Consider the following 17978-nt stretch of genomic DNA (forward strand, 5'->3'; position numbering starts at 1 on the left):
TTGGGTTGTATTGTTTATTTTTCTAAGCCTGATCTGGGAGCACTGTTTCTCCATTTTCTGCTGCCCTCAAACACAGCAAGTCATGGCATTGTACCCCTTCATCTTTTTAAAAATCCATCCTGAGGCCAGGTGTGGTGGTTTACACCTGAAATCCCAGCACTTTGGGAAGCTGAGGTGGGAGGACTACTTCAGCCCAGGAGTTTGAGACCAGCCTGGGCAACATGGGGAGACTTCATCTCTAAAAATAATAATATTAAAAAAAAATCCATTCTAAGCAGAGTGCTCCCAACATCATTTGACAGTTTTTTTTTTTTTTCTTTTGAGACGGAGTCTCGCTCTGTCACCTAGGCTGGAGTACAATGGTGCGATCTCGGCTCACTGCAACCTCTGCCTCCCAGGTTCAGGCAATTCTCCTGCCTCAGCCTCCTGAGTAGTTGGGATTACAGGTACCTGCCACCACACCCAGCTACTTTTTGTATTTTTAGTAGAGACAGGGTTTCACTATGTTGGCCAGATTGGTCTTGAACTCCTGACCTGAAGTGATCTGCCTGTCTCGGCCTCCCAAAGTGCTGGGATTACAGGCATGAGCTACCGTGCCTAGCCCCATTTAACAGTTTTTTATTGTGTTAAATTATATATAAAACTTACCATTTTGACCATTTTTAAGTGTACAATTCAGTGACATTAAGTACATTTACAACGTTATGCCACCATCACCATCATCCATCTCCAGAACTTTCCTATCATCCCAAATGGAAACTCTTTCCCATCAAACCATAACTCCCCATTCCTGTTGCCCTTTAGCTCCTGGCAACTACTAGCTACTTTCTGTCTCTATGAATTTGCCTATTCTAGGTACTTCATATAAGTGGAATTAAACAGTATTTGCCCTTTTGTGGCTGGCATTTTTTTATTTTATTTTATTTAGCATAATGTTTTCAAGATTCATCCACGGTGTAGCATGTGTCAGCCCCTTCATCTTAAGAGTGTAGCATTTTAGGGCTGGCAATGGACTTTCAAGTTCATTTATTCAGTAAATACTCATTAAGCAACTGTGCTGTGCCAGGCCTTGTCCCAGGTGCTATACCTGGTTCCATCGTTGCCTTTGGTTTTTCCTTTCCTGGTGTGTTGTGCTATTTTATGAAGACTGGTGGGGCAGGGCATGGTGACTCAGGCCCGTGATCCCAGCACTTTGGGAGACTGAGGTGGGAGGATCCCTTGGGATCAGGAGTTTGAGATCAGCCTGAGCAACACAGTGAGACTCCGTCTCTACAAAACAAAACAAAACAAAACAAAACAAAACAAAACAAAACAAAACGCCTGTCATGGTGGCAAACATCTGTAGTCCCAGCTACTTGGGAGGCTAAGGTGGGAAGATCACTTGAGCCGAAGAGTTTGAGACTGCAGTGAGCTATGATCGCACCACTGTACTCCAGCCTGGTCGACAGAGTGAGACCCTGTCTCAAAAAACAAACACACAAACTGGTGGGGACCCAAGCCAACGACATTCCTTTTTCCTTGTTGCCCCCCTGTCGAGCCTTGGTCTCAGGTTGCACACAGTTTTCCCTTTAGATATTGACTTCTATTGGGGATTTAGGTTTTCTTCATGTGGATGATTTTCCCTGGGAGAAAAAGGTAAGAACTAAATTTCAGCTTGCCTAGAATTCTGGGTCCTTGATTCTTCCACTTCACATCTCTTAGATTTGGGTCTCAGTTGTTCTTGTTGCTAACTGCAAAGTTGACATCGATCTCAGTGACACTGAGCTCACGCTTTGTGGTGGACAGTGTGGGTGTAGGAATTCAGTTTAAGTGTTGAGAGGACAGAAGGACCCTGAGGGAGCAAGAGGAGATGATGGCCCCTAACTCCACAGCTCCTGACAAAGGCTCTCTCTGGGACCACACTTGAGATTCTGCACCCTCTTTTTGACTAGGCTGGTTCTCAAGCCCTGGCTAAGCCAGGCTGAGCAAAGATCCTGTGAAGTCATCCCTCCCACCTTGATATCCGATCAAGTTCCTCATCCCCACCTTTGATGTGTAAGCCCTTGGCCTGCCTTTAGCAAGAATCCCCCTACCTCGATGTCTTCTCTTATTAATCCCAGTGATCCTCTTTGTTTTCTTCGCTGTATTCAGTTTAAGCACAATAAGTCTCTCCTAGTGAAAGAGCCATGGTCCCAATCATAATCTTGAATTAGGTCTTACATTTTAACACATGTCAGGATAGTTTTTCTTTAACTCTCTCAACTGTGACCCTTCGTTGTGTCCACTCCCCTTGTGTGGGTGTGGAAAGCATGTAGACTGTAGGGAGGGTGGGACGGGAAAGACTGGGAACTGGGGCTCCCAGGACAGACTCAAAGGTCCCGGAGCCCCTGAAGACATTATGGAGATCATGAGTGTCTTCCATTTATTCAGCTGTGACTTGGTAGAAAGGATACCAGACCCACAGTCTAGGAAGCATAAGAAAGTCTTATTATTTATTTATTTATTTATTTGAGATGGAGTCTTGCTTTGGTGCCCAGGCTGGAGTGCAGTGGCGCGATCTCAGCTCACTGCAGGCTCCACCTCTCAGGTTCATGCCTTTCTCCTGAGTAGCTGGGACTATAGGTGTCCACTACCATGCTCGGCTAATTTTTTGTATTTTTAGTAGAAACGGGGTTTCACCGGGTTAGCCAGGATGGTCTTGATCTCCTGACCTTGTGATCCGCCCACCTCGACCTCCCAAAGTGCTAGGATTACAGGCATGAACCACTGAGCCCAGCCGAAAATCTTATTATTGATAAAACCATTAAGCCTTCCCTATAGTTCAGACCCCAAGGAACACTGATTATTTATTCAGACTAAAACATCCTTTGTATATCATTTGCCTGATACAGTTCTGTTTTCTTAGTGGGGTCATAAGAATTAGGCTTCAGATCCATAAAAGAGGCCACAAACCTCTTGCCTCATCCTGACCTGCCCTGGTGAAATCCTCTGGTAGGGCTTGTCAAGCATGTGGTCTTGGAGCCAGCTCAGGGTTGCTTTGATAGTCTTAACTTTTCTGTTTTTTTATTCTAGAGGTAACTCTATGCCAGGTTTATAATCTGACCTCTCCTATCAGGATAAATTCCATCCAACACTGTGGAACTTTCTTATTCACTGAAAAAACACTATTTAAATGCCAAGTGATGAGCAATATGGTACCCTTGGCACAGACTTTTTCAGCTCCTGGAGCAAGTTCCTGACCTTGTAAATGGAGAGGCTCAACCTTTGTCACTTGAAAGGAATGGGAGAGGCATTGGTGAGGCCTGCCTGTCACACTGTCAGAGTTGCAAGGGTGGTTGGGAATCGCATTAGCATTTTTGAGGACTTGAGTCACTCTCAGACGCTTTATAAATACAGCTTGACTCAGCCACTGTATGACTGACTCCCCGGGAACATGAGGTGGACACTGTTCATTGGGGCCCTCATTGGGTCCAGCATCTGTGACCGAGAAAAATTTTTTGGGTAAGTTCCTTTTGGACTTCTTCTTATTTGGTTATTTCAGAAATATGGGAGCCAAATGGAACTGAAAATGAATGGCTGATCATAGTTCACATGGAGGAAGGAGGCCTGGGCTCTTGTTCCAGCTCTGTCCCGGTGTCATCCTGGGCAAGTCCACTCTCTTCTCTGAGACCCAATTTCATCTGTGAAATCAGGACTAGATGATCACTGCAGTCTCTCCCCAGCTCCCTCATCTCCTGCCAGTTCTTTTTCTGCCTAGTTCTTATTTATAAGGTCAGTTCCGGGCATCTGCTTTCTTACTCCTACCTTATTAATTACTAAGAGTTACTGGTTACTGAGAGCTACGTTATTAATTACTAAGAGTTATCGGTTGCTAGAAATGGTTTGTTTCCAATTTCCGCCATGCTTAAAGGGAAACCCTGGGTCTCAAGCTTGTTGGTTTCACTTCTTTGTTAATGGCAAAGGCTTTGCAGAACTGGTGCTTTCTCTTGATCTGTAGTTCAATGCTCTACCCCTGAGCTATACCCCCTTCTGAGCTGGTGCTTTCTCATTGGCTTCTGGGACGTGGAGATTTCACAGGTCTTGCCTAGACACAGCTATGAAAATGACATGCAGAGACACATGCCTGTACCCCGTGTGTGTGTGTGTGCATGTGTGCTTCACACAGAATGCTTTGAGGTTTGCAGGGGAGAGGACATTTGGGTGGTAGGAGAGATAAAAGGGATGCCATGGTGCCCTGTTAGAAGACTGAATTATGATAACTCATTACTGTGTAATACTTTGCCATTTGCAAAGAGCTTTCATGTACATTATCTTTTGGATCACGCAACAACTTTGCCAGGCAGGGGTGTTATTTTCTTCCATTTAAGCATGAAAGAAAAAATCAGCCTTGGAAATGTTAAGGAACACGCCCAAGGCCACTTAGTTGGGAAGCAGGGGAGCTGGAACTCTGAACATAAAACTCTTTTTGCTGTAACACAAGTTTGTCTCCAAATAAAATCCTGTATCTCTTGGATCTATCTCTTAGTTTACTTTCTATTTTACTATCTGGCTAATGAGACTTTGGGGTTGTTTTCTGAGGTAATTATTTATATGAGATTGACTAATTTTTATGATGATGTCTTCTGTTCACACCTGTGTCTCTATTGCCGAACAGCTCAGAGGGGTTAGGCGTAGCAGGTGGCCAGGGATGATTTTCCCACAGGTGGCTCATCAGTAGGTGTGTAGTGACTAGACTTACTGCCGTGTGGGCTGGCGCATGGAACTGTCAGGTTCCCACTGCAGCTATTCATGTGGCTGAAAGATCTCTATTTCGCAAGATACAGACCTCTCTTGCAATGCGGTGGGCACCTGGGCTGCGACAGCTGGGCCAGGTCCTAGAATGCTCTCTGCAGGAATTTTGCACAGAAAAAGCTGTGTGCCTGAGCTGACTGCAGATGGTTTTAACTGATAGTGTCATTCTCATCCCCAAATCTGTTCTCACGCTACAGTAGGAAACCTAGCAAAGGTAGTGGAATTCTTCCTGGGCTCTCTAGAGATGTCCTGGACACCCAGCTTTTAGAGCAAAGGGAACATTTAGAGCAAGGAGAAGCTGGCCTCTGAGCACTTGAGTGGTTGGGAAACCAGGCTCTGGATTGGCTGCTGAAGATGAGGATGATGGTTCTCCCCACCACCCACCACCCCTTCCCCTTCCTTCTATCTGCCTCACCTATCTCCCCAGTCTCTCTTGCTTTACTGGAGTCTTCTGCCCTGGTCTTCAGAGATCTTCCAGATGGGACAATGGCCAGGATGCCTAGAGGAACCGGGCAGGCAGAGAACAGGAACCATTTGCAGAGCTGGTTATAGCATCAGCAGTAATTGGCAGACATCTAAGGGTTCTGTGAAACCATCTCTTAATATTATTTGTGGTGGCTGCTAAGCCTGGCTAGGGAGGCAGATGAGAAAGGCACAAAGAATGGGCCACTTGGCTGCCAGCATGGTGAAAGGGGAGGGATAGATGCTCAGTCACCAAAGTGGGTATTGACAGTCCAAAGCACAGACACCTGTGAGGGTGAGGGAGCAGGGGTGCCAGCCATTGCACTGGCAGCAGCTGGACGCCCTGGCTATTGGAGAGGATCGAGTTAAGAGGAGCTGCGAGAACACCTGTGTGGAGCAGGAGGGGCAGACATGGCCGCCTGTAAATCCCAACACATCCGACTCCTGGGCCAATCTTCCATCTTCAGAAAGAGCTCAAGTCTTTGAGTGAACATCCAGATAGTGGAGATAGGATGTGCTCCACCGTCTTGAGTCTCATGAACTGACAAGGGTATTTTCCAAATACAGACAAGGACAGTGAGGGCAAGAAAAAGGCTGCTCTTCACATGGCACCCCTCAACGTCCTCCCTGCTTTCGGGTGTTGCTGTGCTTCTGTTCATAAGGATAATGCTACCATCGGGTGCAGTGGCTCACGCCTGTAATCCTAGCACTTTGGGAGGCCGAGGCAGGTGGATCACCTGAGGTCGGAAGTTCGAGACCAGCCTGACCACCATGGAGAAACCCCATCTCCGTTAAAAATACAGAATTAGCCAGGTGTGGAGGTGCATGCCTGTAATCCCAGGTACTCGGAGAATCACTTGAACCCAGGAGGTGGAGATTGCAGTGAGGTGAGATCGTGCTATTGCACTCCAGCCTGGGCAACAAGAGCAAAAACTTTGTCTGGAAAAAAAAAAAAAAAAAAAGGATATTGCTACCCACTCCCACCACTGCCAATGTTCAGCACTATCTGAAGACTGTTAGGACTTTGCCTCCTCTGGTCAGGAAAAGCTTCATGAGTGATGTGAGTCGGTCCTAAAGATTAGATGGGACTAGATGGGCCTGACAGATGAGAAAAAGGATGGATTGCAGGCAGTGGGAACAGCGTGTACAAAAGCATACAAAAGTACATAGTGAGTTTGGGCTGGGTCCGAGGTGGGGTGGAAGGGAGAGGTGAAGAAGAGACAGATGAAATGGGCTCTACTCTGCACCTGCTCTTCTGCCCTGCCGCTTTGCATGCTACAGATATTTCTTTGACCTCTGTAGCTTGGCTGATTAGAGCAGGATGAAATGGGTTTGCGGATTTAATCATCCTCAGGGCCAGGCAGAGACATGGTGTTCCATTGTCCTGGACTGTACCCAGGAATGTGTACAAGTTTTGTTGTGAAGTCACCACTTTGGAAAAACTAAAACGCATGTGTTCGGTGAATGCATAACATGATTTTCATACTCAAAGAGCTTCTTATTCTTATGTCCTCCTTTATTTTCTCCTCCTGTTCCTTCTTCCTCCCTTTCCTCTTTGTGATTGCTGTAGCCAGTGCTGTATTTTACACATGCCTAATTGTGCTAATAAATATGTCACCACACAAGATCTTTCTAGAAGCCCCTTTTTTTTGTTTTTTTTTGGGGGGGGCAGTGTGTTGTTCTGTCAGCCAGACTGGAGTGCGGTGATGCGATTATAGCTCACTGCAGCTTTGAACTCCTGCGCTCAAGCAATCCTCCTGCCTCAGTCTCCCAAGTATAGAATTGCCATTTTAAAGATTCCCCCTTTTTGGAGTGTTGGCGGTAGGTTGTGATAGAGCATGAGTTCTGCAGACGGGCCCTTGTCCCCATCCAGAAGTAAAGATTTCCTTTCTGTTTTTGAAATTTATTTATTTTTAATTTTAATTTTTTGAGATGGGGGTCTTGCTCTATTGCCCAGGCTAGAGTGCAGGAGTGTGATCATAGCTCACTGCAGCCTTGAACTGCTGGCTCCAGTGATCCTCCTGCCTCAGCCTCCTGAGTGGCTGGCCTACAGCTGTGAACCACCACGCCCAGCTAACAGTTTTTCCTTTTTTTTGTGGAGACAAAATCTCACTATTTTGTGCAGGAGGATATTGACCTCCTGGCCTCAAGCAATCCTCTCACCTTGGTTTCCTGTAGCACTGGGATCACAAGTGTGAGCCATGGTGCCTGGCTCCATTCTGTCTTACATCGGTGCCTTTTTTTCAAGGGTGCTTGCCGAGGTCAGGGAAAGAGCAGGTTTGATGCCTCATCTTCACAGGGCGGCAGGTTCAACTCTTGGCAAGCCTGTAGGGTTCAGACTGAGCCCTGCCTACCCAGTGGTATCTCTTCAGGGCCCTCAGCAGTGCCCACAGGGTGCAGTTAGGTGCTCCCCTCCAGGACCCTGTGGGGACCAGGTGGGTTAGGAGAAAGGGAACCCTCGGCACTGGCACCTCCTCCTGGCCAGCCACCTGCAGCAGGAACGGCTCTGCAGTGGACCTTGACTCCTTGAGGCTGGCCTAGACCCACTGGAGAGCCCCTGGAACCTTCCAGAACCCAGCAAAACCCTGAAGGGCCATCTGGATGAAACCGGTTTTCTGCTGAGGAGCTGCCCCACGGGGCTGCACGCTCAGCTCCCTGTGACAGCCATTCACTCTCAACAGGTCCTTGAGTCACAGCGGCTCTCTTTGCATTCACTTGTGTCAAAGGGATGACGCAGTGACAGCATCGAGTGCGGATTCATTGGGGCCGTCACCTAGCAACAGCCTAATGGCTCCCCTGTCTCCCCAGCCAGCTGAGAGCACAAAGGCAGCTTTTCAGGCCCCGCTTTCTCCCACCCACACACAGGACCTTGGGGCCCGCTACCCCTGCCGCCGCTGCGGAAGCTAAATCACGTATATGAAGCAAGCTCAGGACAAACGACAAAGGGGACTGAGACTGGCCGGCCCCGTCTGTGTCCTTTAAGGGTACCATCTCTCCCCGCGGGGAGGAGTGGATCCCAAACCCAGCCTCAGCACCATGGGCCATAGTCAGTTTCCACCCTAACGAGCCTTTGTATGGGGTTCTGGAGCTGGAAGGGACTGAGCGAGCACCCAGCCTCGCCTGTGTTTTAAGAGGGCACAGCTCACCCTCCCAGCATGGAGATGCTGTTTTCTTTCCAGCGCGGAGGTGCCGCCAGGGTTTCCGTCCTCAGCCCTGACAGTGAAGAAGTGCTTCTTTATGTCTTGAGTTAGCTTTGCGTGTAACTCAGGCACATTCCTTTCTGTAAAATATATATGTTTTTCATTATAAAGTAATATGACCACATTACAGAAAACAGATACAAGGGGGAAAAAAGTAAGTCATCCATAATCCCACGACCCGAACATAAGGGCTGTCAGCATTTGGTATATTTCCGCTGTCTGTTTTTCTTCCAATGCATCTGCTTTTTCCATACTTATAATCATGGCATACATACAATTTTGTGTCCTGCTCTTTCACTTAATATTTCCCTTAAAGTGATGCCATAAGCACTTTTTCATAGTTGCCATGTAGCCTCATTTTTAATGGCCATACATTAAAACCAAAGACTAGACCATTTCCTTTCTTTCGGCCTGGTTGTGTCTGGGGTAGGAGGCTTGGGGTTTCTTTGCCAGCTGAAAGCTCATCATTATCTTTTGCTCTTTTTCTCTTTTTTCTTCTTCCCCAGGGACCAAGTTTTTAGGATTAATGTCAGAAATGGAGACGAGATCAGCAAATTGAGTCAACTAGTGAATTCAAACAACTTGAAGGTATCTGCTTCTTTTTAGCTCTCCTGAGTGTTTTCTAACTTTGGTAGGAGAAGACTCTTGCTCTACTGGTATTATTATTTTTATTTCTGAGGAGTCTCTGAATATAATCCTGTGTGAGTCCACTGGCCATTTACACAACTGAGGGGGCCAATGGGAGAAAGGGAGCACTGTAGATGACATCACAGCTGTGGTGTCCTGGGAGAGGAGATGCTTGAACAGTGTATGCCCCGTCCTTCTAGCTGCCATCCACTCATGATGCTCGGTCTCTGACAGATACTGCTTGTTGGGTGGGTCCGACCAGACACAATTGTGAAACGGGCAAACTTTGACCTTGGGCAGAGCCCAGCCTCTCAGGGATCACCCTGGCTTTTGGCAGTGTTCTAGAAGAATGAGCTCATTGTACATTTTACCTGAACTGTCCTTTAACCTGGTTTCATTTCTGTTCCCTTCAGCTCGATGTCTGGAAATCTCTCTCCACCTTCAATCGGCCTGTGGATGTCCTGGTCCCATCTGTCAGTCTGCAGGCAGTTAAATCCTTCCTGAGATCCCAGGGCTTAGAGTACGCAGTGGCAATTGAGGACCTGCAGGTAGGTAGACTATGCCCCCTGCCTCCTGGTCTCGCATAGGACCAGGCAGCCAGTCCAGAGTAGACCGTAGTGATTTGCAAGTTCTGGTTTTATCCTTTTCTATTTTATGGATGAGGAAATGGAGGCAAATGGAAGTAAAGTGCAGCGACTTGTTAGAGGAACAACATTTTGTAGTAGAAAGGGCATAAATAGGCCAGGGAACCACACAGATTTGGATCCAAATCCTGATTTTGCTAACTACTAGTGCTGTGTGCTATGTCTTTGGACAAGTTATTAACCTGCTGAGCCTCCGTTTCTTCATCAGTAAAATGGTGATAGTGAGACCTTTGTCATGTGATTTGTTGAGAAGATTCAGGATTAAATGTATGTAAAATGTCTAACAGTGCCTGGCATATCCTAGATCTGCCATTAAGTCATAAGTCCCTCTTTCTTTTCTTCTTTGAAGTCAGGTGGCAAGAGCAGAGCAGGGGGAGGGCGTGGGGGACCAGCCATAGAGGCACCCTTGGAGACAGGGGGAATGTCATGGATAGCCCTAGCAGAGGGAATGCCATCCTCTGGCCTCACGACCTGTATCTGGCTCATGCTCTCTCCTTCACCGAGGTGGGTTATGGACTAATTGGTGATCTGGCCTGGGAGTTTCCTGATGGCGTTAGCAGCTATGAGCTTATTAATCATCCTCATATGTCACAGACATCTGCCAGGAACCTTCAAAGTATGAGTGGTTATAAGAATTTCTTTGTTTCTGAATGGTTTCCCAAGCTGTGTATTTCAGAGGCACTGGATACCAGATGCAGGCTCATGTCTAGAGAGTTCATACTATAGAATAGCCAAAGAGTGCATATGTTGCTTCCAGGGAGTAAGTGGATTTTGAATGAGGCCATGTAAATTGGGCACCAAGAAGTAAAAAAAAATTTTTTTTTCTGAGATGGAGTCTCTCTCTTTCACCAGGCTGGAGTATAGTGTGCAATCTTGGCTCACTGCAACCTCTAACTCGTTGGTTTAAGCAATTCTCCTGCCTCAGCCTCACGAGTAGCTGGGATTACAGGCATGCGCCACCATGCCCAGCTAATTTTTGTATTTTTAGTAGAGACAGGGTCTCACCATGTTGGCCAGGATGGTCTCGATCTGCTGACCTCGTGATCTGCCTGCCTCGGCCTCCCAAAGTGCTGGGATTATAGGCGTGAGCCACCACGCCCAGCCAAGAAGTAAAATTTTATAAGTATGTGAAAGAAATCTGACCCCCTTTTAAACCTTGACATTTGTGCTGCTTGATGGGTTGAAGGGGCCGCCATCTTGGCTGACCCATATGCCAAGATATGGCAGAAAAAACGTAAAACCTGCGTCTGCAGTGGATCACTTCACAACATTGCTGTGTGTTTTCAGGCCCTTTTAAACAATGAAGATGAAGAAATGCAACAGAATGAAGGGCAAGAACGGCACAGTAATAACTTCAACTATGGGGCTTACCATTCCCTGAAAGCTGTAAGTGTTTCAGAGTGGGTTAAGATCAAGGTTCTCTGCCTCCTTAATTTTGTAATCTCTCTCCTTACTTCCAGGAGACATTAGTCTTCAGCACAGTATCCACTCACTGAGGGGCTAAGATGTGTACACTTCAATTCCTGTCTAATTCTTGGATTGCTTAACTCCTACCAGCACCTGAGTGTCATGAAATACAGCCTGACTATTTCCTCCCTCAACCATCCTTCTTTCCTTAAGCAACTCCTTCAGAACACCATGAAAATAATTGCAATAATTTCTAGTCCTTGTAATTCAAACTTCTTCTACCCTACCATAATCCCTCTATTTTACTCGCTCAGAATAAAATGTGACTTATTCCAGGCAAGTAGACAAGCGGTGATTTCCAAGGTTAACCAAATATTTCCACTCATTTATCATGACTACTTATAATGTATATATTTGTTCCATCATGCATTTTGGTGCTGTGTTTAGTTAGGAACCACTTGATATAGAGGGCTGACTTTCCAGGTAAGCCAAGCCTTCAAATGAAAAACTTGAAGTAGAATAATTTCCTGGGATACTGGAACTTAAGAAATCAAGAGAGGCTGTAGAATAGAACTGTACCATGAATGCGGTACAGTTCTCTTACAGCCCTCAGTATCTCCATCCATCTGCAGACAACTAGCTCAGGAACACTCCCCCACATCTAAATTAGTGTTCCCCCGGTGTACCTTAATACATGTTGTTCTTGATATACAGACATGGTGCTGTTGGCATGCATTTCACAAGGCGTGTACTTCAAGTTGTTTCTCTTCTTGAGGGAGGATTTCAAAGTGACTATTTCCACTTCTTTCCCATGCTTGTCGGTAGCTTTGTTTATTGCATACACTTCCAACGGCTCTGACCCTTGATCCCTCTTGCGACCAGTGACATACATCTGCAAAACAGCTGGTTAAAGTTAGGAGTTCAGTCTCAGGCCACGGACGAAAGCAGAGCTCAGAGCCCACACAGGGATCAAGCCCGTGATATAAGCCTCATGAACATGGGGCCCTCGCCAACTGAGCTAACCAGTTGCAAATGTCACCCAAGACCCTGGAGGGGCCATCGCCTCACCTGCCGGCTGCTGGAGCCTCACTGTCTCTCACCTGCTCACCTCTGGTTTCTCTGGTTTGAGGCGCCCTTTACAGCAATCTTGTCCTCACTGTGAAGCCCTCTGCTGTGGATAGCTGTGCCACCACCATCCTAGCTCAGTCACATGCAGTTCTTCCTAAAAACAGCTTTTAAGAACTCGTATTCTGGGCTGGGCACGGTGGCTCACACCTGTAATCCCAGCACTTTGGGCGGCCGAGGTGGGCAGATCACTTGAGGTCAGTAGTTCAGGACCAGCCTGGCTAACATGGTGAAACCCCGTCTCAACTAAAAAAATACAAAAATTAGCCAGGCATGGTGGCAGGCACTTGTAGTCCAAGCTATTTGGGAAGCTGAGGCAGGAGAATCACTTGAAGGGAGGTGGAGGTTGCAGTGAGCCAAAATCACACCACTGCACTCCAGCCTGGGCAACGGAGCCAGACTCTGTCTCAAAAAAAAAAAAAAAAAAAAAAAGCTCATACTGGCTCATATAACCACTTAGGCTTTCTTAGGTCTCTAGTGGGAATTTCATGTTGGTCTCTGCCAGAGTTTCTGGTTCCAAAGCCATTGTCTGTGTTGTGGCAGTGGTGGACAGTGTGAATTTGCACCCCACAGCTGGACACAGCTTGGTGTTTTGAAAGCAGTGAGTGTGGCCCAAGCAGTGACTGTCTCCCAAGGCTCAAGGCAGCTATTCTTGCTTTTCCTCCACTCTCCAGGGCCAGTGGGTAGAGTGGGTAGAATTTATAGGCCCTTTTTGTGGCCCAAACTGCCCATTCCTAGCTCTCAGGTTCCAGCTCCTTGTGCCATGTTGGGTCCTATGGCTCCCCTCCTAGTCCAGGTTTGCCTAAGCCTGTAGCACCCAAGGCAGAGATGGTGTTCTGTGGTATCGTCTCCCGCCCTCTACCCTCCTAGTTGTTAGTTCCTTCTTTGTTTCTGGCACCTACAATTTCCTCTTGTTTAGCTTTTTAACTTGGCTGTGAATCTTTTTCCTTGTATTTTACCTGGTTTGCCTATGTATTTGGAGGTGGTTTCTTGCTTCTGCTCAGTCTACTATATTGACAGCAAGTCTGATAAACCCTTTAAGCCTGACTTTGTTCTATATTAATTACACATTTTCCTCCTCTGTGTAGTTCCTTCTTCCAGTCTTCAGGCCGAAACAAATACATTTGTTTATTTTCTTTTGGCCCTCAAGTGGTTTGAAAACTAAGATGGATAAATTCTATTTAAATTGAACTTTTTTCCCGAAAGCAAATAAGGGTATTCTTAGCCATTTATTTACCTTTTTTCACTTGCACTCTCAAAGCCTTTAGATAAATTATCTCCAAAGCGGGGCACATGTATCCACAGGGTGTAAGCAAGATAGTCCACAGGGATGAAGGAAGAAATGATTACAACTTCTATTTATATTTCTACATATGTTTATGTTTATTATTAACACAACCATTTCAATTGTTTAATAATGTGCACAGTATATTTGTATCATTGTGTGTGTGTGTGTACATATATATGGTGCATGCTAATTTTTTATTATTTTTGAGTAGAGAAAGTGATCACAGAATTTTAGAGAGTACTGGTTTAAGAGCTTTGAGCTCTTTCTTTTTATTTTTTATTTTTCAGACAGGGTCACTCATTGCCCAGGCTGGAGTGCAGTGGTGCATTCACAGCTCACTGTAGCCTAAACTTCCCAGGCTTGAATGACTCTCCCACCTCAGCTTCCCGAGTAGCTGGAACCACAGACACACGCCACCACAGCTGGCTATTTTCTTTTTCATTATTTGTAGAGCTGGGGGGTCTCCTTACTTTGCCCAGGCTGCTCTCGAACTCCTGGGCTCAAGTGATTCTCCCACCTTAGTCTCCCAAAATACTGGGATTATAGGCATGAGCCACTGCACCTGGCTTGTTTTTATTTTATTTTATTATTATTCTTAAATTTTAAAATTTCTTTCTTTTTTTTAAGAATCTTATTCTTAAATTTTAAAATTTCTTTCCTCTTCCATATTTTTTATGAACTATTTTTATTTTTTCAATGTTTCTTGTAGAGATGGCATCTCACTGTGTTGCCCAGGCTGTCTCAAACTCCTGGCCTCAAGCAATCCTGCCGCCTCAGTCTCTCAAAGTGCTGGGATCACAGGCATGAGTCACTGCGCCTGGCCCCTTGTCTTTGACTGTCCAGTCTAGTACAGTGACAAAGGACACAGTGTTAGAGCAATATTGCAAAAGCCTCTCTACTCTAGTTTAGTGGACTACAATTTTGTGAACAAATAAAGTGTGCTACTCTCTAGAAAACTGCAGAAAAGGACTATTCAGGCAGTTCTCATAATCAGCATTTCCATGCTGATAATATGGTCAACTCCAAGATTAGAGTCCCGGAAGAGATAATTAAGACCAACAAAGTAAATCACAGATACCCAGCCAGAGCTGAGCAGATTTTTAAAATGTCCCTGGGTTCACTCTTTCATGCTTCAGATTTACCATGAGATGGACAACATTGCCGCAGACTTTCCTGACCTGGTGAGGAGGGTGAAGATTGGACATTCGTTTGAAAACCGGCCGATGTATGTACTGAAGGTGAGGCCACATGCATTTGGAAGGGTCTCCTGGGTCCTCATGTCCAGGACCCAGCCTCAGACCTCTGAAAAGGGCAGCTTTTTGAACTCCTTGACTTCAGGGAGGAAAGCGAGATCAGGACACATTGTACCTGGGCTGGAATTTGGTCTGACAGAGTCCCGTGCTTTTGTCTAATGTAGGGGGAGTTAGAAGGAGCACATCTCATCCAAGTTTTGGCTGAAAGACAGGATCAGAGGGAGGCGATTAGTATTCCAGAAAGCTCTCAGATGGGACAGAGTCGTTTACTTTCATTCTCACCTCTGTAAATAGCAGGACAAGTTGGGATGGGCCTGACTTCTATTCTGCTTGCAGGGGGTGCTTATTGGAAAATCAACCTAGGAAGTGAATTTGAGGGTTGGTGTAATTTTAAGCACAGCTTCTGATCCTTGGCTGCACAAAGCCTAATTTCCAAATATTTCTAACAGATTCAAGACTATATTGGCAAAAGAGGTAAAGAACTATGCTAATGACATAAATTACATAAGAATCCAGCTGAATGAATAAAAAGGAATTTGGGCATATAACCCATGGAACACTGATGGTGCTAAGAATTTTGCCAAACCCTCAGCTTCATGTAAGTCCCAAAGAACTCAGGCTTATGGCACTAAGCAAATTACCAGTGGGAGAGGAGACCTGCCACGGAGCTGGATAATTACATTTAAATATTTTGCCAATCTGATGGAGACCCTGGCTTCATTAGCACCAAGCTCTGACCCAAGGGGGCCCAACACTATGGCAAAGGCAGGAGCCAGGATTCATGACTGCCATTTACAAAGAGCTATAGCGAGCCCCGCTTCTTCTTAGTTTAAAACCAAATTCATTTATCTTATCGACCGAAACAGCCTGGTTTGTGTACCCTTGTGTCTCTTGCTGTTGGGATACCATTTGAGGTCTTTCAAGAGACATAACATTATCTCTAATGGCACCAGCATCATAAAACACAGTAACGATTGTTTCCCCCTCCCATTTACTCCGAATGCTGGAGAGGTTCAGGCTGCCTGGAGCTGCAGCTTGGCCCCGCAGCCAACCAATTAAGCTTCCTGGTCATGGATAAGCTCGATAAATAGATGGTGCCCTTAGGAACATTTGGTCTCTGAATTATCTTAAATGAATTAAATGAACGGGAGAGAGCTGGAGAGAGGAGAAGTGAGCAGAGATGTGGGCAGGCGGTCATTTTTGAGCCTTTTCTCCCTTCTGCAGTTCAGCACTGGGAAAGGCGCGCGGCGGCCGGCCATTTGGCTGAATGCAGGCATCCATTCCCGAGAGTGGATCTCCCAGGCCACTGCAATCTGGACAGCAAGGAAGGTCATGTCGCCTGGTATTAGCCAAGAATGCTGATGGGCCCGGGGTGCCCCTGAAGCACGCCATGCAGCTGGGCCTGGGGCACGAGGTGGGAGGGTGCTCTGCTAAGACCCAGTCGGCTGGGGGCCTTTTCAGATTGGAGAAGCAAATGGTCAAAGCGCCTTGGTCAGCTCATTGCAGCCAAATGATTGCGTTCCTGCTGGTGCGCAAGCTGATATGCAGCAGAGGTGGGCCTGAGCCTCTGAGCGCAGTCCACCCCACAGAAAGGGAGTGGAGCAACACCCAGAGGAGGCCCCATAGGCCCTTGGGGACCTCACGCCATCTCCATCTCCTAGAAGGGCTGCTGGGAGGGCAGCTACTCAAGAGGCTGAGGCGGGAGAATCCCTTGAACCCAGGAGGTGGAGGTTGTGGTGAGCCGAGATCACACTACTGCACTCCAGCCTGGGCAACAGAGCGAGACCCTGTCTTAAAAAAGAAAAAAAGAAAGAAAGAAAGGCTGCTGGGAGAGGAGGAGGGTTGCATGTAGAGGACACATCTTCCCTCCCTCTTCATTGGAGGTTCAAATTCCTAAAAACTATGACGATGTGTGACTCCCTCCTCCTGGAAGGAAGGAATAAAGCATGTAACCCAGGACTCACTGCAGTTGATGTCATTAGCAGCCATGTCCCCAAGCAGCTATGTCTCTCCAGGATCTGAAGGGCTCAGAGGGCTTTGCAGAGAGCAAAGCCTTTGAGGGTGGCAGGGAGGCTTTTGAGGTTAGATGCTGTTCTAGGAGCATCCATTCTAGCTGGATGCCGGGCATCTTTAGAAGATACATGGTTCAGCCCTAATGACCCATCCTGCTATGGGATAGCTGACAAGCATATTGTCTCTGCTTAGATTGTATCAGATTACCAGAGGGATCCAGCTATCGCCTCCATCTTGGAAAAAATGGATATTTTCTTGTTGCCTGTAGCCAATCCTGATGGATATGTGTATACTCAAACTCAAGTGAGTATTCCCAACTGGGCTGGGCTTGGAGACTGTTGAATTCCTTGCTTTGCCACTAATTGTCTGACCTTGGAGAGAATTACCACAAATGTGCACCTTATGAGCTTCCTTGGGATTTCATCTTCTAGTCATCCTCAGAGCTGAGAATCACCAGGGGATATTTTTTCTTAGAGAAAATAGTCTAATGAACTCCCTATCATGGGTCTTAACAATGACCAACATTTTACTAATCTTCTTTTCATCTCTTACCCTCCCACACATTTTTTTTTCCTGACGTGTTTAAAACAAATTCAACACATTATGTTATTTCACCCTAAACTAGTTTAGTATGCATCTCTGATGATAAAAAACAAAAAACAAAAAACAAAAAAAACCTTAAAAAACCCTGTGGCGCTACTATCACCTTTAAAGGAATAATGGAAGTTCTTTAATATCATCTAACACCAGCCCCAGTTATCTTAAAAATGGAGGTCAAGGCTGGGCGCAGTGGCTCACGCCTGTAATCCCAGCACTTTGGGAGGCCGAGGTGGGCAGATCATGAGGTCAGTAGATCGAGACCATCCTGGCAAACACGGTGAAACCCCGTCTCTCTTAAAAATACAAAACAATTAGCCAGGCGTGGTGGTGGGTGCTTGTAGTCCCAGCTACTCGGGAGGCTGAGGCAGGAGAATGGTGTGAACCCAGGAGGCTGAGCTTGCAGTGAGCCGAGATTGCAGCCACTGCACTCCAGCCTGGGCGACAGAGCGAGACTGCGTCTCCAAAAAAAATGTGTTTTTAAGAGTCAGTTTGTTCAAGTGAGGACCCAACAAGGTCTGCGCATGTACGTGGTACTGTATCTCTGCAGTCTCTTTCATTCTACAACAGCACCCACAAACACACCTTTTAA

At 46.4% G+C, this 17978-nt stretch overlaps 1 protein-coding gene across 2 annotated transcripts in view; it reads left to right on the top strand.

Annotated features, from left to right (window-relative positions):
• Positions 1-3365: 3365 nt before the first annotated feature.
• CPA4 (carboxypeptidase A4) overlaps positions 3366-17978 on the top strand; it is a 30855-nt gene continuing 16242 nt past the window's right edge. The window contains exons 1-7 of one of the 2 annotated variants that reach the window (XM_011939604.1): positions 3366-3480; positions 8939-9020; positions 9473-9607; positions 10991-11089; positions 14660-14761; positions 16001-16105; positions 16982-17092. In XM_011939604.1, the coding sequence (XP_011794994.1) occupies positions 3413-3480; positions 8939-9020; positions 9473-9607; positions 10991-11089; positions 14660-14761; positions 16001-16105; positions 16982-17092 (702 nt within the window). In that variant the 5' untranslated portion in view covers positions 3366-3412. The remainder of the gene's footprint in view (positions 3481-8938; positions 9021-9472; positions 9608-10990; positions 11090-14659; positions 14762-16000; positions 16106-16981; positions 17093-17978) is intronic. The other variant, XM_011939605.1, reaches the window with a different exon arrangement.

This window comes from Colobus angolensis, unplaced genomic scaffold (assembly GCF_000951035.1).
Source record: "Colobus angolensis palliatus isolate OR3802 unplaced genomic scaffold, Cang.pa_1.0 Scaffold182, whole genome shotgun sequence".
Lineage (NCBI taxonomy): Eukaryota > Metazoa > Chordata > Mammalia > Primates > Cercopithecidae > Colobus > Colobus angolensis.